The following is a 22,066-nucleotide window of genomic DNA, read 5'->3' as shown; positions in this document are numbered from 1 at the left end:
TCTGCCTCCCTCCTCTCCTCTCCTCTCGGGTGCCTGCAGGCAGTGCCCTCAGCCCTGCTGCGCTTGGCAGAGGAGCTGCTCCTGGGCAGAGCTGTCTCTCTGCAGCGCTGCCCGCTTGCCATCAGCTCCCTCCATGCCAGGAGCCCAGCCCAGCTCAGCAGCAGAGGACCAGCCCAAGGCAGCCCTTTCTCTGCCCCCTCGGGGCTCCCTCCAGGTGTCCCTGGGGCTCCAGGGGAACCTGCTGGGAAACAGGATGAAGTCAGCACTGATGTTCCCTGCCTCAGCTGGGGACAGACACTTCTTTCCAGCAGCTGCATTTCTCAATCAGAGACAGATTGAGGTCCAAGAACAACTTTTTTCCTCTTTTTCTTTTCTTCCTTTTTTTTTTTTTTTTTAATTAGACAGGACACCCAGACAATGCCAGGGAGGAATCTTCTTCACCTGTTCTGAAGAAAAGGGATTCAGCTGAGTCAATGGAGGCCCCTCATCCTGGGCTTGTAGTCCTTGGGCTAAAAAAGGATTTAGCTCCATCCCAGGCACACCACAAACCCCCAGGAGGTGGGACTCCTTTTGCATCAGTTCACATGTGCCCAAAATAGGCTCCTGCATGTGAGGTCCTTGTCTCAGCTCCCTTGCTAAGGAATGCAGATGGATGACAGGAGTCAGATGTTCAGACACAGACTCCTGGGGACATATGAGGTGACCAAGATGCATGCTGGTCACTGCAAGCTCTAATATTCATAGACACAGAGCAGCATCTGGGGACGTCTTGGAGGCTGGTGGGAAATTCCTGTGGCCAACCTCATGACAGAAGGTGCCCACATTCAGGACAAGGGAACTTGTAACTCTTCCTTATGTCCAGGGCAGCCCATAGAGGGATTCAGCTGATCAAATGGAGTCATGTGGCACAGGGACAGCTGAGTCTTTCTGATCTCCATCAGCTGTATTTTCCACATGTCTCCCATACCCTTCATTGCCTAACCTAACTCAGGGCAGCTGAATCTTACTTTAATTGACACATTCAGGCCTGTGGTGCTCTGGGAGGTGCCAGGGCTCTGCAGCACAACTGCACACAGCTGACATGGACAGCACAGGTCCTGTACAGGAACCCCGTCCCCATCCAGACTAGCTGTGGGACAGGCATCCCCCAGGGCATCTCAGACAGGGGCGCTGCCTTTGGGCCACTGACTGAATCCCACCACTGCAGTGACGCAAGGGCTGTCCCTTCTCTTTACGGTAGATGCCAGGCAGGGCATGAAAACCAAGCACATCACACCAGGGTCTCCACACGTGTTCCTTCACTCTCAGACTCTGCTGGTTCTTCTCTCCCCTATGGGTTTAACCATCCCCTTGATGATACAATCATGGATCAGGCCAGTGATTTTCACAGTGGGCCTGAATCACAGGATGTCTACAGTCAAGGACATTGTCAACATCATCTCTTCCTTCCTGAGATCAGCTTCACCTCCAGCACAGGCCCTCAGGGCTGCAGAGACACAACAGACAGCAAAGCCCTCTCCTGCTCACACTACACAGCCCAGCTCTGTTTCTCTTTGACATTGGGGTGAGCATCATTTGCTGTCTTGGTGGGCACTTCATTTCTTCTTCACACAGCCATCTGCCTTAGACTCCAGCATGTCTCTGCTCTGAAGCAAAGCCTTTGCACAGTTGAGGGGGCCTTGGAAGCAGGGTTCTACTCTCAACCCAAATGTGCCACAGCTGAGGTGCTGCAGCCCAGCCATGCCCCTGATGCCTTCAGCCTGGGGCCCAGAGAGGAGGAGCTGGAGCTGTGTGGGCAACCTCTTCCTTCCACTTGGAGGGAAAAACAGCTGAGGGGTGTTGGGACAGCTCACATGCCTGGGCTGCTGTCTTGGGTGGGGTCAGGATGATCAGGAGTCCAGGAAGGTCAGGAGGGATGTGTCCTCTGTGTGAAGGAGCTGCTGAGATGTGTGGAGCTCCTCTCTGGGATGAAGAAGTTCGATGAGCCCTGGTGGGTGAGTGTCAGAGGAGAGACTAATAAGGGTGACATTGTGGTGGGAGACAAAGAACCTATTAAAGTCCCCTTGTAGACTGTAATTGTCCTGGCATTCAGTGGAAGGGGACCACAGCAGCATGCAAAGACTCCTGGAGGGTCCTGGAAGGTCTTGGTCAAGGCACAGCTGCCAGGCTGGTCTACAATGGTGATACCAAACTGCATCTTGTACTCTCAAAGAAGGAAGAGCTGGAAATGGATGTCAAAACCAGTGTCAACCTTGGCTGTTGTGACCATGAACTTGTGGGGTCTCACCTGGGAAATAGTGGGGTCTCACCCTGGGAAAGCTCCATAGGAAAAGGAAGTATACAAGAGGCTGAGGAAGGATTAAAACAAAAGAGGAATGTAGAAATAAGGGAGGTTTTAGAAAAGCCAGAGCTCCCCTGGACTTCAAGGGCACAAGGATGGGGAGTTCCTTCTTGAGGAACAGTTAAGGAGGTAAATGTAAATTATTGACCACCACAGAAGTGTGTCACCAGTGTTGAGTAGAGAGGAAGGATCACTTCCCACGACCTGCTGGCACGGCTCTTCCTAACGCAGCCCAGGAGGCTGTGGGCGCGCTTTGCTGCAAGGGCACACTGCTGGCTCTCGGTCAGCTGCTGCTCTACCAGAACACCAAAGGTACTGCTCTGCCAAAGTGTTGAGAAGCTCTCACTCACTCAGCCCCCAACCTGTACCGGTGCTGGGGACTATTTCTCCCTGTGTCCAGGGCTTGCTTTTACCTTTGCTGAACGTCGTGAGGCTTCTTTTCTGTCCAGTTTTGGGCATGCCAATGATTATCACAGTATGCCTGAATCAAAGGATGTCGATACCATGGACATTTTCAACTACTGGAAAGTTGTTATTTCTTGTGAAAACCAGTGCTAGCCTTGGGTGTCGCGACTGTGAAATAGTGGGGTCTCACCTCCCAAGGAGAAGCATAATAGAAGAATGCAGATGACAGAGCTCAGAGGAGCAGACTTTGCCCTAGTCTTGTGACTTTTTTGTGGGGAGCCCGTGTGAGCAGCACAGAAGGGCAGCAGAGGGTCTGCAGTACAGTGGTCTGCAAGCACAGTGTCTTCCACGTACCAGAGTGTGGTCATACCCATAGTCAGGACAACAAGCAGAGCTATCAGAAGAAGAGCTGGGGGAAACAAGACACTCATGGGGAAGCTCCATAGAAAATAGGAAGCATTCAAAAGGTGGCTGCAAGGATGAGAGCAAAGGAGGACTTGAGGAATATGGTTGGTTTTAGAAAAGCCAGAACTCCCGTAGAGTTGACACTTGCGAGGGACTTGAAGGGCACAACAATGAGCAGTTATTCCTTCAGGAACAGTGAAACAATAAAGAAAGATAATGTGTGGTCATGGCTGAATTTGCAAAGAGTAGGTGTAGATGGGTACGAGGTACTCTTGCCCTGCATCTTCACCAGCAAGGTCTCCCAGTTCCATGTGCGTAAGGGGAAGAACCCCACATGAAATCCAGCAGTGGATGCAGATCAAGTCAGGGGCTACATAGGTAAGGTCAACCTTTGGTCGTCCATTGGACCAGATGGGATGAATCCAAGGATGTTGAGAGACCAGGCTGATGTCAGAGCAGGGCTGCTCTGATCCATTTTGGATCATTTGTGTGGCTGGGCAGCAGCTCTGTGGAAATGGCTCTGGGGCTCCTTGAGTTTTATCAGGCTAAACAAGAGCCAGCAGCAAAGGAGGCCAACAGCATCTGAGGCCGTATGAGCAGGAGCACAGCCAGGAGAAGTGATTATCCTGCTCTGCTCAGCACCTTTTACACCACACCCTGCCCAGTGACAGTGAGACAAGGGCAAACAGGAACCAGCTCACTGGAGGGCCACCAAGGTGGTAACCCTGCCATTGTCCTTCAAGTGTTTTTGTGATTTCCCTAACAACAGCAGCATGTACCACAACAAAGAAACACTAAAGCAACAACATCATTGATCTGCCTAAATAGAAATACCTGCACTGGAGCAGTCTACATCTGTGGTAGCCCCTCTGGGCAATGACAGTGGAATCAAAGAATCACAGCATCACAGAACAGTAGGGGTTGGAAGGTTTGAAGAGGTAAGACCTGTTCAGATGATGTTTAGACTTCTGTGACACTGACTGTGAACACATTCATGAGAGGCCTTTACGCTATTCACAACCAGTAACCTGAAGCCCTACAACCACCTCTAAGTGAAGGTAGTCGGGTAGAAAACACTGATGGAAATGTGCAAGACGAATTGTAGCAGGGCTGAGCAGAGAGGAAGGACCTCCACCGACCTGCTGGAAGTGGTCTTCCTAGTGCAGCCCAGAAAGCCATTGGCCACCTTTGCTGCAAAGGTGCAAAGCCTGGAGAAGAGAAGGCTTTGGGGAGACCTAATATCAGCCTTCCCACATCTTCTTGGCTGTCACCATGAAAATCCATCCAGGCTCTTCACTATTGTGGGTGATGGGAGGATGAGGGCCAATGGCATCAGCTGAAACAAATGGGCAAACCTTTCTCCCTGTCAAGACAGGCAATCACTGGAGAAGATTTCCCAGAGAGCTCGCTCGTGTCATCTCCACCCTTGGAGCTTTTCAATCCCAAAATGGAGGAAGCCCTGAGCAACCTGGTCTGACCCGACAGCTGGCCCTGCTGTGAGCAGGAGGGTGGACTAGAGATCTCCTCATCTTCCTTCCAGCACGAATGATTCTGTGTTTCAATCCACCATCTTTTCTTCCTGAGGGGAGGGAAATCAGTCAGGTTCTTGGTGACCTCAGAAGTCAACCAGAAAATCCCGTCAGATGATCTGGGACTTTCTTGTCCCACTCCAGGCATAGTTACTCAGGTGCAGGGCTGCAAACAGCCCTGATCCTTTCCATTGCTTCACCATTTCTTTTTCACTCTTTTCCCACTCACAAGCTCTTCCCCTTGACCATCCTTGTACCCTCCCATGCAAAAAGCCCACCTCTATTTACCCTTTCCTCCATGGTCCTCGTTTGGCTTCCTTTGTACTTCCATTTGGCGTTTCTGAGTTTTTCGCCATGGGAATGTGTACCTTGGTGAACAATGCCATTGATCAAGTGCCTACCTTTTATATCACAGGACACAGTAGTGTCCTGTGATTCCTCATGCTGCTATCTTGTCAGAGGCACCACATGTCAGGGAGAGCCATCTGCACGCACACATGAACGACTGGCCCAATGGAGCTTCATTCCTGGGGGACCCTGAAAAACTCTGGGATTCAGCAAATAGAAAGCTCACATAGTTTTACAAGGAGAAGTGGCCAGGCCTTTCCTGGGGGCAGGATTACCCCACAGATGAGGGCATGCTGTGACCTGACTGGCCGAGGACTGACCCCGAGGAGAAGGGCCTGGGCATTACGAGGGATGCAACTTTAGCCAGTGGCACATGCGGACCGTGAATTGGACTAGCTGCACACAGGGCTGCATTAGGGGGCACACGGCCACCCAGACATCAGCGCCCTTGACCCAGCACTGGTGTGGCCACATCTGGACTCGTGTGTCTGTGTGCGGGGCTCTCTGTTCTGAAGGAAGGAGGAGGAACTGGAGAAGCTCCAAAGGACATCGGGGTTTGGGGCCTGTGTGGAGAAGCTGAGGGAGCTGGGCTTCTGTACCTTTTGAAGTGGAGGCCCAGGGCTCTCTAGCAGTAGCCTGCACCTGCTTGAAGGGTGGCTTCAGAGATGGTGGAGCTTTTCCTGGTAGGGGGAAGAGAAGGAAACCTCAACAAAGTGCAGCTTGGAAGGTTCGGACTGCATGTGAGGAAAAAGAAATCTCACTCAAATGGTTGTACTGTGGTGCAAGAGGTCACCCAGAGGGAGTCTGGATCAGCCCATGGCTTTGTGTTTCAAGGAACAGCCGGTGAGAGTGGAGAGACATCAGTACAGATATGGAAATGCCGGGGTGAGAGCGATGTGGGAAGGCATCATGGGTGTCTGCAGCCTGCAAGGAAAGAGGTGCAGGCATGGGACAGTGATGGTCAGCCTGCAGCAGAGATGGCCCAGGGCTCTGGCAAGGCTAAAAAGCCCAACAGCACCAAGGTCTTTGTCCCCTTGGCTATGCAGTTGCCTCTGCCACCGAGGCCCACCAGAAGAAACTTTATTTTGAGGCTCTGGACTTGGTTTCTTCTTCACCATCACATGGGGGAGCCTTTAGGTGTTGCACAGTTTCCCTACACTTGGCCTTGCTCACCCTCACACCCCACTGCCCCCAGGAAGAGCCCTGAGCCACACCTGAGGGGCAGGATCTGCCTTCCCAGGGCCTTAGGGTCAGGTTTGGCCTTGCTGCTTCATCAAACAAAGGAACAGTTTTCTCAGCATTACAGCCACCTGCGCTGTGCCTTTGCCTTCCTGCAATCACAGCCTCCAGCTATCTCCTCTAACGAGTCCCTGGGGAGACTTTGTCAGCAGTGGCCCTCAGTGGGGCCCATTAATGCTTCCAGGTACTTTGAGTTTTGCTTCTGACTCCTTGAGCAGTTTTTCAATCTTCTCTCAGTATCTGAGGTTCATGGCCTCAGAGCTAAATCCACCACGGGGCTCATTAAAGTACAGAAAGCCCTAACGAGCTATCTCTCTTCCTTCAATTTCCTTCAAGTCTTCAATACTTCTACAGCTAATTGGAGATTTTTTCATAGTGTAGTTAAGAAGGAAGAATTCAAAGTGAACATAATAATTTTTTTATTACTATTACTATTTTAAATTTATTTTTCAGGTTAGAGAAGGGATGATAGAAGTCTTCTGCAATTGATATTGATCCAGAGGGTCTCCTCAGGAGGTCTGGATGGCTAGGAAAAGCAGTCCCTTGAGGTGACACTGTATGGACACCCTTGCTCCTCACCCCCACAACCCCACCATCTCTCTCATTGGCCAGCTGGGATTTACATCACTTGTCCTTCCATCAGACTCCTCCACTGATCTCTGCAGCTGGATGTTACAGCTCCATTGCACCAGCTCCCACCCGATCTCCCTAGAGACCCGGCTGCACCCAGGCACAGAAGGATTTTTCCACTTTGCAAGCAAGGACAAGTAAAGAATAATCATGTTTGATAAACACTGAAACACCCTCTGCAGCCATATGCCAAGTACAGGCTGCCTCTAATGAGGTTGATTTTCTACGAGGGATAATCGTATGAGAAACAGGTACAAACAGATAGGTATAAAGAGTTGGCCACAGGAGACAATTAGACTGAAGGACAAGGAAACTTTTAACTACATGAAGCTCGAAGCAGCAGCTGGATGAGTGACAGGGACCTGAATGAACAAAGAGTAACAGAAGGAGAAAACGGGAATATAACAGAAAAGGCCTTTGTCTAGACAGTCTGCACCAGAAAAGATGACTTCAGAAGTGGTCATTGTATCAGGACAGGTGAAAACATATGAAAGATTAGAGAAATTAAGTACACGTATAACAGGCAGAATAGTGGTAATGAAGTTACAGGGGAAGATTGAGATTTCTGTGGAATATCCTTTTTGACATGTCATGGGCTTGGTAGAGATCTCTTGTGAGAGAAGACAAGCCAATGTTGCACCCAACTCTGAAAGAAACCAAAAGGGCAACCCCGGGAACTACAGGCTGTACCAGCTCAGTTTGGTGAGGAGCAAACCATCGATATCTCTTGGGTGATATTTCTGAGCACCTAAGAGAGAAGACCATGTCCAAAACCAGTCAGCCTGGACATTCAAAGGGTAGATCATGGTTCACCAGTCTGACCACCTTCATCATGGAGTACCATGCTTTGTGCATGAGGGGAGAAGAGTGGATGTCGTTCACTTCAACTTCAGCAAGATTTTTGACATGATCTCTCTTGTACTCAAGTTAGGACAGTACAGTCTGGAAGGGCAGACAAACGGATGGTAAAACACCAGTTGGATGATGAGGCTGGGAGAGCAATGGTGAAGGGCTCATACCCTACCTGGAGGCCACTGGGACATACTGGGGCACTGTGGGGCAGCACAGTGTGAGAAACGCTCCTTATCCAATAACAATGGCTCAGGCAGTGATTGATACGAAGCACATTTTATTTAGACATTCTTGCAAGAACGGGTGTCCTAGCAGGTAGGCACACCTGAGGTCCCAGAATAACTTCTTTTTATTTCCTATCCCCGGCCAAAATTTCCCTCCCCTGTTTCCCCACTGGCTAGGTACTCCAGGGTTTACAGTCCATCCGATTCACCTAAAACTACTTCTGTTCATCCCGCCTCTGTTTACTTCTCCCCATCACCCCTCCTAAACCCCTTACTTCACCTGTTTGTTTCTTCCCTTTTTGGTATTATTGCCCACGGTAGCTGGTCTCAGTTAAAGGTTCATCCTCCCGTTAAACTACCGATCCAGCATAGACTGGTTTCTCCTTTGTCTAAGGGATGAGTATTCTTGCATGTGTCTTGATCAGCCTTTTTCTAATTAATCATTCTCTAGCTGCATTTTGCAGACTGGCCAAGTTGTTCCTCTGCAAAAACAATACTTAGATTTTTCTTACAAAATCTAAGGAGACTCTCCTGGGCCCTGTTCAGTTTAACACCTGTATCCATGACCCAAAGGAGGTAACTCCCACCATGTTTAACAAGAACAAAGGCTGCATTCTGCACCTGGGATGAAATAATGCTGGACACAATACAGACTGGCAGTGGAGTGGCTAGAAAGCAGCCCTGCAGAAAGGGATCTGAAGCTGCTGGTCGACAGCAGGCTCGATGGGAGTCAGCAGTGTGCCCTGGCAGCCACGAGGGCAAACTGCATCCTGGGGTGCGTCACACACGGTATAAGCAGCTGGTGGTTATCCCACTGTATTCAGCGCTGATGCGACCTCAACCTTGAGCTCTGTGTGCAGTTCTGGGCCCCACAATGTAAGAAGGCTGTGAAGGTACCCAAATGTGTCCAGAGGAGGGCAACAAAGCTGGGGAAAGGGCTGGAAGGCATGTCCTGTGAGGAGCGGCTGAGGACTCTGGGTTTGTTCAGTTTAGAGAAAAGAAGGCTGAGGGGCGACCTCATTGCTCTCTACAGGGTCCTGAGGAGGGGAAGTAGAGAGGGAGGTGCTGAGCTCTTCTTCCTCATGCCCAGTGATAGGACACATGGGACGCTTTGCCAGGAGAGGTTTAGACTGGACAGAAGGCAGCAATTCTTTCCCAAAAGGGTGGTCAAACACTGGAACAGGCTTCCTAGAGATGCGGTCGATGCCTTGTGTTTAAGTGTTTAAGAGGCCCATCGGTGTTTAAGAGGTGTTTGGACAATGCCCAAAATAACATGATTTTTCTTTTGGTCAGCCCTGAAGTGCTCAGGTATTTGGACTAGATGATCATTGTAGGTCCCTTCCAACTGAACGATTCTATTCTATTCTATTCTATTCTATTCTATTCTATTCTATTCTATTCTATTCTATTCTATTCTATTCTATTCTATTCTATTCCATTCCTTTCCATTCCATTCCATTCCTTTCCATCATATATACACCTGTAGGTGGATCCCTCTAGAATCTGGGCTCGGACACTCAGCCCCTGGATACCAGCCTACCCAGTTGCAGCCACCTGGACATACGAGTCCCTGAGGCTACAGCTCCATTCCAGATGCTGGTACAGACCACCCCAGTCACACTCACACACATGCACATGAACTCTTAAGTCCAGTCCCTCCAGTCTCTCTGGTTCTGGCACTAATGGCATACGGGCTGTCTGACCTCCTGGTCCTGCTCCGGCTGCTGCACTCACACCACCGTGCTCACACGTTCACACAGAAGATTCACTCACATGGAAAAGAGGTAGAAATTAAGTTTAATGAGGAGACAAGACAGACTGCACTGGTCGTGTCCTCCCCTAAACTTCCCATAATAAGTGGGACAAGGTGTTCATTCCTCAGGAGCCTGTAATTTGGGTTCCCATCTGCCACTGTGCCTTTGTGCTCTTCTTGGTTTCTGGAGATGGGTTCCAGGTGGTTCTCCTGTGGTGGGTCTGGGAGCAGCTGGGGCAGGGCATTAACATTTGATAGCAGATCATGGGAATTGCTGTCCAGAAATGCATCGTGATAAGGCGAAAAGCTTTATTGTTGCATGGGCAATGGCTTCATTCCGGGCCAGTATCACGGTCTTGTTTCTAAGACTGTAGATGAACGGATGTAAGAATGGGTTTAGCAAAGCTACCATTCCGTTTGCCTGCAAGGAAACGTAGGAACCCTGCAAGGATGCACACAGAGAGCAATGCAGCGCCCATAGGCAATGGCCAAGGTGGTGAGATGGGAAGAACATGTAGTAAAAGCTTTTTTCCTCCCAGAGGCTCCTGGAAGGTGTAGAAGACAGAAAAGGATGCCTGTGTAAAATGCCGGAGTTAAACATAAGGAACCCAGCATGACAAATGATGAAAAAATAGAGTTCATTTTCCAAAGCTGGCTGGTGTCAGAGCAGGACAATTTGAACAAGGGGAAGCTGTCGAAAAAAAAATGGTGGATCTTCTTCGAGCCCCAGAAAGTCAGCTTGTAGAGGAGGACCAGAGAGTAACTCAAGAGTGTGGTGCCCATGACCCAAGCAGCAACAACCAGGTGGATGCAGAGCTGAGGCTTCATGATGGCAGCATAACGCAAAGGCTGGCAGATGGCAACGTAGCGGTCAAAGGTCATGACAACAAGTAGAACAATCTCTGTAGTGCCCAGGGCAAAACAGAAATAGGATTGGGCAAAGCAGCTGCTTAGTGAGATTGTTCTCCTACCAGAACCCAGGATCACAGGCAATTTGGTGCTTGTGGAGGATGTAAACCAGATTTCCAGGAAGGACAGATTGCTGATGAAAAAGTACCGGGAGGGGTTTGCCCGCGGTGACCCATGCACACAGGGAAAATGATGGTTGCATTCCCCATCACTGTTGTCAGGTATATGAGCAGAAGGACCAGAGAGAGAAATAGCTGTAGTCTTTGATCAAGCCCTGAGAAACCCTCTAGGATGAACTCAGTAACTGCCGTTGCATTTTCTGGTCCTGTGATAAATTTCAGTTCACCCAGCTGAGACAGGAACATGGCAAAAAAATCAAGTGTGGTAATTTCACAGTCTGTATGAAAAGTTCTGTCCTTTTCTGCTTTTTCTCCTTTCCCTCAGTCTCCCTATATAACACAGAGAGTACGGCTCACACCCTGGTTTCTGTTTCACATTTCTGTTAGAGGCCTCAGAGAATTAGTTGTCTTCTTTCCACCTTTTTCAAACACTCACAAAGGATTGTTTCTCCAGAACAGAAGAGATTAAAGAGGCTGTTAGCTATTTCACCCCATTCCTGGGAAATTCCAGCTTCACTCAGATCTTTTGCAAAGGTTAAACTCATCTGTGCCCAGGAAGTCAGAGAAGAAGGTCTAGGACTTGTAAGCAGCTGGAGAGGCACCTTAATATCCAACATGGGACTGCATAACGTGTTAGGGGCAATGACCAAAGTGAACCAACTATCCAAGAAGGACAAGGTGCTGAGGATGGGATACATGGGGGTGTGTTATTAGTGGTGGAGCCAAATGATGGCAATGGTGACTGCATTCCCCATGACAGTGAGCAGATCAACCACCAGCAGCAGTGTGAAAAGGAGGATTTTCAACGCTTGAATGACTGAAAAGGTCTTTAGGAAAGATATAGGAGGGTTGTGAGGATCCATTTTGGTACCCGGTCACTTGAAGGTGTGACAAGAGTAACCAATATCATGCCTGGTGAAACTCATCTTGTTACGTTTGTCAGCCTTCCTTCCCTTTCTTAGGCTTCCTCTTCCTTCTTGAAATGGGACACCAGAATTGGGCTCTGTAGGGAGTCTGCTTTTCTCTGTGTTTTTACCCAATGACATGAAAAATATTGATCCAGCCCACTTCTCTTCAGACACAGGGAATGCCTCTCCAGCCTGGCTGCTTTGCATGGGTATTCTGGACTGCCAGCTGGAAACTGATATTTCTGGCAAAAGCTGTGTGAATTCTGTTCCATTTCTAACGGTGGTGTAGCTGGGCATCAAGCCTGTGCCGGCGTGCAACCAGAGCACTTAAGTCATTAATCCCCTGGCTGGTCCAGGGACTCTCCCATCTCATCATGCACACGGACGAGAGGAGAGATTGGTCTGAGACAGTGGACTGACTTGAAACCAAGGGATTGAGCTCAGTCAACCACCTTTAGAATTAACCACCTCCAAGATTAGCCAAAATGAGTCACCTTCAAAATTAACTGGTGGACTTGGCAGTGTTAGGTTAAGAGTTGGACTTGATGATCTTAAGGGCCTTTTCCCACCTAAAGGATTCTATGATTCTACGATCACTTTGGAAGCATCTCTTCTACAGGCCCACAGAGCCACTGCAATGGTCTCCTTCCAATTTCCCTTTAAGCCTTCTCTTGACTAGGATGCCTACAGCACCGTAATGGGTATATTACTCGTAATACTGAAATGAAGGCACTCAGTTAAGTTCCTGGTGTTTGTAGTCGTGGACAACTCCTCTTGAGCCTAAAGGAAAACAGAATCAGCAACAAAGTGGTTTGGCAACCAAACAGGAAAAGAGAGCAAAGGGGACAAAGGCACTGTGTACGTGTAAACAGGTTTCTAGTCAGCAGGCTGCTCTGATGGAGCCCTGCACGAGCCTGTGCCCTCTTCTCATTAGAGCCTATTTCCAGCTCCCTTCTGTGCGGGTGCATTCTCTGTCCATAGTGGACATGTGTGAATGGCAGTGAGCTTCAAGCTGGAACCACGGGTGAGTAGGTGGTCGGTGGCCAGCCCAGCCCACACCACAACAGTAGGCTACGGGGTCTGTGTTCAGCAACTGGAGCAGGGCTGAAAACATCCTGCACTCCCATGCCTGGGCACCTGCCATGGGGAGATCATGAAGATCACGGCCCAGGTGACGGATAGAATTAGTGCCTAAGGCAGACCTGGGTCTCCTCCTAGAGAGACTGATGGGCTGCAGAAGGCTGACTGGCTCCCTCCTGCCCACTGGCAGCACAAGACTCACAGGGTCCTGCTGACCACAGGCCTCAATGCTGCAAGAGCTGAGGAACTCATGGAGGACCAGCGTGGGGCAACTGGGCAAAACAGGCTCTAAGTCCTTGTCAGGCCTGGCTCTCCAGACTGTACCTGCACAGGCTGATCAGGATATACTTCTTCAGCTGCTGCCACCATTGGGAGGACACCAGTGAGAACTCACAGCTTCCTTCAGTCAGGGAAGCAGTCTCTGAAAGCAAGTGGTGCTGTAGAGGAAAAAGGTGGCCGAGGTTCCTGGGAGTCCCTTTCAGAACCCAAGTGTGAAAGGAAAAATGCTCTTGGTTTTGACAGAAAAGTCCATCTGGAGTCGAAGTGTGGCTCAGATCTTAACTAGAGCCAAGGGTGAGGGTGAATTGGAAGAGGATGATCTTTAAGGTCCCTTCCAACCCCAACCATTCTGTGATTCTGTGATTCCGTGATTAAAATAAACCACTCCTCAACTATGTGCCAAGTACAATCTGCCACCAGTGAGGTTCCCCTTCCACAAGGCACAACCATGCAAGAAATCTTTTGCACAGAAAGTAAATTAAAAAGTAACCACAATTAAGGAGCATGCTACAGACAGAATTAGACACATTCCTGGAATACAGACAAGCTTTGATCTCCCTGAAGCTCAAAGCATCTTCTGGACTGTTGAGATGTGTCTAAGTGATGAAAGAGGAAGGGCAGGGGAAATCTAGAGAGCAATCGCATGTGCTTCTGTTCAGATGTGCTGCTGGAAAGGCGACTCCAGACATGGCCCATTTATTAAAGAGATGTGGAAATACGTGAAAGATGAGGGAGGTCAAATGCACAGCCTGATCGAGAGAGTACTGACGATGCAAACAGAGTGGAAGGTCAATAGCTCTCCTCTTCCTATTAATGCACACCCTGAAAACTCCTCATTTTGATCTCATGGGAAAACACTGACATGATATTTAAATTATTTAGGTTATTTTGTGTTAGTTGACGAGATTGTGCTTATAGACGCGCCAAAATTTCCCAGTTCTTCAGGCAGAGCTCCGCTGTCTGACCACCAGTGCCCAGGGGGGCCTCCAGAGGACGCAGTGTCTCTGAAGCACATGCCTGGGACTGGCCGCTGTCACAGAGGACCTGCTGGAGAGCGGTGCCCCTAGGACGCTGCAGCTGCAGCCTGGGCAGAGGGTCCCAGGGCACCAACACTGGCACCACACGCCCGTGTCCCTCTAACTGCATCCCACCCCAATTTTATCATCAATTACCTTTGCAAACAAACACAGTACAAAATATCCCCCAGAGATCAGTATATTAGAACAAGGCTAATCCAAGCAAGGAGGATAACACCACCAAAAGTGTTTGAAGCTTCAAGTTGCAAGAGGACATGATCCCAAGGACAAACAGAGGCTGGGTGGAGAACAGATTGAGAGCAGCCCAGAAAAGAAGCGGTTGCCCAGAGAAGTCTTGGAGGCTCCATCCCTGGAGGTGTTCAAGACCAGGTTGGATGGGGCTTTGAGCAGATAAAGTGCGACACCTACAAACGCCCATTTCTCATGGAGGATGCTGCCAAGAGCACCACCGGTTATTATTTGGTCACTGTCCTGCCAGAACTGAGCCATCTCCTTCCCTCTAACGCTACCAGGGGGGAAGGCAGTGAAGAAGAGAAGGGAGAGAATCCAAAAGCCCAAAAAGCTGCTGCGAAAATGAGGAATTTTTGACCCCCAGTATCCCAGGGGTGACTGTGGAAGAAAAGTGTTCAGAGAAACCTTTGTCCTGTGTCTCTGGGTTCATCTCCATGTCTCCCCAGGGCTTCCACCCCAGAGATGCTCCCGCTTCCTCCTCGGCCAAATGGGATCTGTCCTAGAGGTTTGGGAGCTCTGCCTGAAAACGGCTGCCCATATTGAGGCGCCTGAAATCGTAAGGAAGAGGAGGTGAGGAAGGCAAGTTGGGAACAGATACAGAACGATCAGCAGACACTTAGGAAGAGGGGAGATGTGAGGAGCTGCACTAAATAAGTTACGTCTTTCCCAGCAAAGCATGACTAGCTCTCCTCTAACAACTTCCATGGTCCCTTCCCAGCACCACCGGCATCACCGTGCTGCCCCGAGAGTCCTTTTGCAACCCATTGGGCAAGAAAATTTGTCCTTCTTCTCTCAAAACCTGACCAAACTGGCGAGGTTCACTCCCAGAGCAGCAGTGAGCTGCAAGATCTGTGGCCACCAAGCAAGAACTGCGTCGACATGTTGTGTAGAACACGGGAGGCCGGCAACACTGTTTATGACGTAAGCACAGCCAGTGCTTCACTGGGCATTTTGTTGTGTTTCTGGCCAACACAGGGGTATCCTCTGGCCATAACAACCATGCTGTTGACTTCAGCAGAATTGGCCAATCAATAGGGAGAAGGTCGATGTCAACTGCGAGGGCCTGCACAGCCCAGGCGCTGCATCAACCTCCCACTGACTCCCCAACTGTGGTTCCCTCATCCTCCATTTTTCCCAGCGTTTGCTCTTATTCTGACTGCTGGGCCACAACTCATGACTGAATGCAGATTTTAGTGCTATCCTTCATCAGACAAAACCCAAAGTCCCTGGCTGCTCTGCCTGAAAGACCGAAACAAACTGCTAAAGATAAAAGTCGTTCCGCTGAGACAGTCCTTTAGCGTTCTTTGCCATCTCCATCATTGCACAACCCCAACTATTGCCTTAGAATTTCCAGGCTCCCCAAAATCTCCCAGAGTTAGAGAATTTCTCCACGCATGAGAAATGCCCCATCCTGAGGGCTGATGGTCCCCTGGGCCTGACGCACGAGGCAGCAGCAACTCCTCAGGACATGGCCCGGCCTGTGGGAAAGCACAACATCAATGAACCCCAAGCTTTGGAGATATTTAGTCCCCAAACCAGCCGCAGCACATTGCTCTGTGCGGCGAGCTGCCACGACTACCCTCAGTGAACATCTTTTGGCTGTGAGCTCCCCAGACCCATCTCTAACAGCGAGATGTTCGTTTGGATGGACTCTTAATCTCCCTTCCCTCCCACAGGCAACGAGACACCAATTATTTCCACTCGAGCGAGTGGTTCCTGTTCGGCAGCTTTGGATTATCCCTGACCTGTGCACAAGCCCTGATATCCATCATCAAATTTAAAGTTAACCATGGCTCGGTAGGTAATCAAGCTTTACGTACTGGCTCTGTCGCTGAGGATGACTGTAGATAGTCGCTGAGCAGTTGCTAAGGAGAGGATCAAGGGGAATTGTTTGAAGGAACATCTGCAGCCTCATTCTTTGGTCTACCTGGCACACTAAGACCTGAAATGAACATCTAATCAAGATGTTTCTACAAACAATGCCAATTTGGCAGTGAAAACCCAAGTCCAGGCATCCTTTGGGGATTCACAACCACTGCAGAGCCGCAGGCTGGTGGCCCTGCTGTCCCTGTCACAGGACTCCAACTGACAGCAGTTACCAAGGCCCTTTGGGAAGACTGCGCTGGGTGTCACCTTCTCTGAAGAGGACCTGCTGCTTCCCTCTGGCTGGCATTAGCAGCAGAGCCCTCTGGTTCTCCAGCCCACACTTTGCCCCCTTGGACGCAGGAGGGACCGGCTTTCAGCCGCTGCTTTAACAGCTGCCTTTGCTGTGCTCCTTTTCTGTCTCCCTTCCTACCGCATCCATCAGGATGTGCTTCTTCTCATTCCAGACGGAGCCCAAAGCCTCACAGTACACTGCCACCCCCACGTACCCATCCTAGGATATGTTGAAGAAATAACAATTAGCAAATAGGAACTCTACCCATAGTGCGTATCTGGCCAGGCTATAAAGCTGTAAGAGCTCATCCTACCTTCCCAAAGGCATAGACCAGCCGATACTTTTATCCCATATCTACCTCCTGTATGATCTGTCCTGAAGGTCAAATCATCGTTACCTTTGGAAGAGGATGGAAGTTGAGGAGAAGTGGGCAGTAAACGATGAATGGTTGGGAAAAAGCAGCCAAGCAAGTGGCAAAGGAAGGAGCCGAGCTGTCCCAAGGCCAGCTCAGCCCAAGGAGCTTCAGGATGCCAAGCCCTGGCCAGGTGAGCTCACAAGCAGCAGGCGGGTGCTGCATCACTGCCCCTTTGTGACAGGGGCCACCCCCGCACGCATGGGGACGCACTGCAGCCCCGCAGCCACCACAGCCCGGGCGCCTCCTGGGGCCACCAGCCGGCAGCTGTTGGGCTGCCCCAGGCACTGCTGGCCAAGGGCTGGACACAGGCTGACTCTGAACAAGCGCTACCGAGAACCACCTTGAGCAACTGCTCTGGGTGGACCTTGGGTGGCCGCCAGGCCCCCACCCAGCTGCTCTCCCACCCTGCAGCTCCAAAAAGCCTTTTCTGGGTGACTTTTTAGCATCTGGTTTAACCCTTCAACCTGCCTGGACAGCAGTGACTGTTTCTTCTGCCCCAACAAGGCAGCTGGTTGCTATTCCTGCCCACCTTGAGCTCCCCAGTTGGGCCCCTGCACCGCCTGGGTCCTCTAGTCTTCCCCACTCTTGCTCGGGGCAGTGGGTTCCTCCTGCTCAGCTCAGGGCAGGGAGTTTTCCTCCTGCTCCACTCGGGAGGCTTTCTTCTTTATATCCTTCGCTTTGGGCTTCCAGTGTGGCCTCAGCCTTGCCTGGGTGACTTCTATTCATCGTGTCCCTCTCAGGACAGCTGGTTTTTCCCCTCTCTTGCCTGGGGAGGCTCCTTTTGCCCCTGCCCTACACCAGGTGTCTGGATTTACTCCTGCTCTGCTCAAGGTGGCTCTTTGTGCCTCTGCCGAAATCGGTGTGACTCACTTTGCTCCTGCCCCACTTGGGGCATTTATTTTTTTCCCGCTCCTGCTCAGGGCATCTCCTTCTGCCCCTGGCCCTGCTCCACTCATTAGAAATTTTCTAACTCTGGGAGATTTTGGGGAGCCTGGAAATTCCAAGGGAATAGTTAGTGGTGTGCGATGATCAGTATGGCGAGGAAGGCTAAAGGATTGTCTCAGAGGAAGGATTTTTATCTTGAGCAGTTTGTTTCTGTCTTTCAGGCAGAACAGCCAGGGACTTTGGGTTTTGTCTGATGAAGGATAGCACTAAAATGTACATTCAGCCATTGAGCCGAGGAAGAAGTGGGAGCATCTCTGCTGTAGAAGCTCTGGGGAGACACGGAGATGAACCCGTAGACACAGGACAAAGGTTTCTCTAACACTTTTCTTCCACAGTCACCCCTGGGATTCTAGGGATTGAAAATTTTTCATTTTCACAGCAGTGTTTGGCTGTTCAGATTCTTTCCCTTCTTTTCTTGGCCGCCTTCCCCCCTGGTAGCATTAGAGGGAAGGAGATGGCTCAGTTCTGGCAGGACAGTGACCAAATAATAACCGGTGGTGTTCTTGGCAGCATCCTCCATGAGAAATGGGCATTTGTAGGTGTCGCACTTCATCTGCTCAAAGCCCCATCCAACCTGGTCTTGAACACATCCAGGAATGGGGCCTCCAAAACTTCTGTGGGGAACGTGTTCTTTTCTTAGCTGCTCTTGATCCACTCTCCGCCCAACCTCGGTTTGTGCTTGGGATGATGTCCTCTTGCAACTTGAAGCTTCAAACACTTTTGTTGGTGTTATCCTCCTTGCTTGGATTAGCCTTGTTCTAATATACTGATCTCTGGGGGATATTTTGTACTGCCTTCATGTTCAAGGGCAAGGGATGATAAAATTGGGGTGGTATGCAGCTCTATCATTCTACTGAATGAGAGAGAGTCTCTCTCATTCTATCTTTAGCACAATCTTTAGGTGTGTTTATTTGATGTTTTTTTCACCTCTCTAAAATATTTCTTGCATGGTTATGCCTTGTGGAAGGTGAACATCATTGGTGGCAGATTGTACTTGGCACACAGTTGAGGAGTGGTTTATTTTAATGGTGAATCTGATCATTTACTTTTGTTTGTTCAAAAACAAGACAATCCCTGTTTGCCTGTGTGCAGCAGGTCTCTGAGGAAAGCACGTGGGAGCTGGTGCAAAGGAGCTGGAACATCCAGCTGCAGACTGCGGTGGAGAAGTGTGATGGAAGGAAAAAGGATACAAGTCCCAGGTGGCCGATGAGAGCCATGGTGGCGTTGGGGAGGTGAGGAGCAAGGTTGGCCATCCTGTGTCAGACCTCAAGGGACAGCTTCTGCCACCAGTCCAGATCTCCTTAGGAGAGACCCTGGATCCATATCAGTCAGAGAATGCTGCTGTCACCTCTTCTCTAAACTGAAACACAATAAACTACACCCTTGAAAAATGAACAGTCTTTTTCATTAGAAGCTCTTTGAAATCTTTCACCATAAGAACACTAGGAAACGTTTCTAATTGACTGTAAAAGAGTAGAAAAGGAAGAGACGTGGTCTGTTCAGGATTTCTTTGTTGCAATGAGCCCCATGGTGCATTTGGTGCTGAGCCCTTGAGCCTCAGGTTGCACAAAGCTCTCAGGAAGTCAAAGTGAGAAGAAAGAAAGTACCTTGAAGTATGAATGAGTCCCTCTGAGGCAAACCCTGAGAAAGCCTCCCCAGGGGCTCGTTAGAGCAGCTGAGAGGAGGCCATGATTGCAGGCAGGCAAAGGTGCTGTGCAGGCAGCTGAGCTGCTGAGAAAGCCCTGGCTTTGTTTGATGGAGCAGAAAGGCCAAGCCCTGAGCCCCAGGCCCTGGGAAGGCAGATCCTGTCCCTCCCGCATGGCTCAGGGCTCCTCCTGGGGCAGGGGCATCTGGGGGGTGTGATGCTGAGTGAAGGACACCGGTGGGACAGTGCCCAGCCTTGCTGGGGGTGTGCAAGGAGGCCAGGAGGCCCCCCCAGTGCCTTAGGACAACATGTCTCCTCACAGGCCTTGGTGGCAGAGACCACTGCTGTGCCCCAGGGGACAAAGACTTGCGTTCTCTTGGTGACTTCCAGCCTTGCCAGTGCCCTTTGCCATCTCCACCACAGCTTGTCCTACACTGTCCCACAGCTGCTTCTTTTTCCCTGCCGGCTGGAGACACCCATCTCCCTTCCCCACCTTACTCTCACCCTGGCAGTTCGAGACACTCACTGACGTCTGTCCACCCTCACACTCTGCTCCTTGACACACAAAGACATGGACTCATCTCAGACTCCTTCTGGATGTCTTCTGGAAATGGCTTCTGCTGCTGCAGGAAATACAATGGCTGCCATAGGATGGAGGATAAGAGTTCGTCAGGCAGTGATGGGCATCACACACTCGCCATGCCCACCCCCATCCAGGACTGGGGTCAGGGGCCTGGGCATCTTAGCTCTGTGGGAAATCCCTCCAGTGAGTCCAGAAATCCCAACCCAGGGAAGAGAAAGCCCAAGACACTTCACTGCTGAGAAGGCAAATGCTGGCTTAAGTCTTGGGACCATTAGTGTGAATGTCCCACCACCTATGGAATAGTTCAGGAAATTTTTCAGGAAGAAGAGACCTCACAGGCACCAAACGCAGACACAAGCCTCATCCTGGCCTAAAAAGGTATTCAAAAGGTAACGACCTCACAAACACAGACCCCAGTCATGAGCCTGCTGCTGGACAATCATGTGCCCAAGGAACCATAACCTCAGAAGCAACCTCTAGCTGCTGGCATGTTCCATACATGCTGGCATGGTCCATCCTGTGTGTTGCATTCATACCCATGCTGCTGGCATGTCCCGTACTTGGGACCTCACAAGAACCAAGCCTGGTCATCAACCCTCTGTTGGCCTAAGGGGTGCTCTGGAACACAGGCCTTCAAACACCCAGGAGCTTGCTCATGGTCTCTCAGGTCCTCAGGCAGCAGCACCCTCACAACTGGCATTCAGGCCATTCACCTGCTGCGGGGCTATCAAGAACTCGGGCAGACGTGATCTCCCAAGCACCAAGGTCATCCATGAGGCTGGTGTTGGCCTATCAAGCACTCAGACCTTTGCGGTGACCTCCAAACCAGTATCAAAGTGATCTGCCTGTTTCTGGCCTATCAGAGATTGTGGCATCACTGACCTCCTAACCAACATCCACACCATGTGCCTGCTGCTGGCCTGTCAGGTACTCATGGAGAAAGGACCCTGTAGGCACCGAACCGAGCCTTGAGCCTGGGGTTGGCTGGCCACCTGCAGAGACAGGGGTGACCCCAAAATGAGCATCGAAAGCAGATGCCCGCTCTTAGAGCAGCGGTGACCTCACAATCAACATGCCAGACCTTGGCCTGCTGCTGGCCTGTTGGGTTCTCAGGCAGAAGGCACCGCACAAACATCTACCCGAGACATTGCTGGACTGCCATGTCCTCACAGAATCATGTAGATTGAAAGGGATCTTTGGAGATCGACTAGTTCAATCCCCCTGCCCTAGAGGGAGTCAGCCAGAGCAGGTCACTTAAGAAGACGTCCAGGCTGGTTTTTAGTATCTCCACGACAGGACACTCCACAGTCATGCACCCCTCATGCTGAAACCTGTTTTCTTGAGTTCAGTTGGAATTTCTTGGTTTTGAGGATTGGGGCATAGAGCACATTGCCTGTGTGGGGCCGGTGGGGGAGATGGGCTTCTTCAACCTGGTGAAACTCCTCCAGTGATGGTCATCGTCCAAAAGGGATAACAGCACTCCAAGCATGGGAGAGAGATGGATGGGATATGATAGATATAAACACATGGAAGGATTTGGCTGAAGAGATTCTTAGCCTGCTGAAAGACCAGGGCATTCTTCCAACTGCCTGAAGCTCAAAGCAGCACCTGGGGAGTTTAGAGGGATGTGACTGAGTGAGGAGTAAGGGGACGGGCAAACTGGAGAGCAAGGGGAAGGCCATCCCTGCTGCCCCATTAATGGTCCAATGGCCCCACTGTGCTGGAACCGCATGGGACAGGTGTGCTCAAGGGTGGGGAGACATCCTCCCTGCAGGCACAGAAATGCTCCCTAGCTCTTCTCCAGAGACACACCTTCTTCCAGGAGAGCCTTTCCCCAGGTGAGCGTGTCCAGGCTGGCCTGGCTGGACGTTCCTGGTTCCCACCCTGTGCTTCCTGCAGGGCCCTGAGCTGGCAGTGCTGCTCTTCAGAGGGAGGGGGCTGTGCTGCCCTGGGGCCATGGGGTGACCCTGCACTGGCCATGCTGGTCAGGGTGAGGAGAAGATCCCCTTTCCATCTTCCCTCCTGGGTCAT

General features: G+C 50.6%; 1 protein-coding gene across 1 annotated transcript; it reads right to left on the bottom strand.

Moving 5' to 3' along the window:
- Positions 1-9,988: 9,988 nt before the first annotated feature.
- Positions 9,989-11,000, bottom strand: LOC141737396 (olfactory receptor 6E1-like). The gene is given in 3 exon segments (XM_074572086.1): positions 9,989-10,171; positions 10,174-10,785; positions 10,788-11,000. Coding segments are annotated over 3 exon segments (1,008 nt in total).
- Positions 11,001-22,066: the final 11,066 nt, after the last annotated feature.

Source organism: Larus michahellis, unplaced genomic scaffold, assembly GCF_964199755.1.
Source record: "Larus michahellis unplaced genomic scaffold, bLarMic1.1 SCAFFOLD_117, whole genome shotgun sequence".
NCBI lineage: Eukaryota > Metazoa > Chordata > Aves > Charadriiformes > Laridae > Larus > Larus michahellis.
Note: the sequence above shows the minus strand (reverse complement) of the source record. Positions and strands in the feature narration are given on the sequence as shown.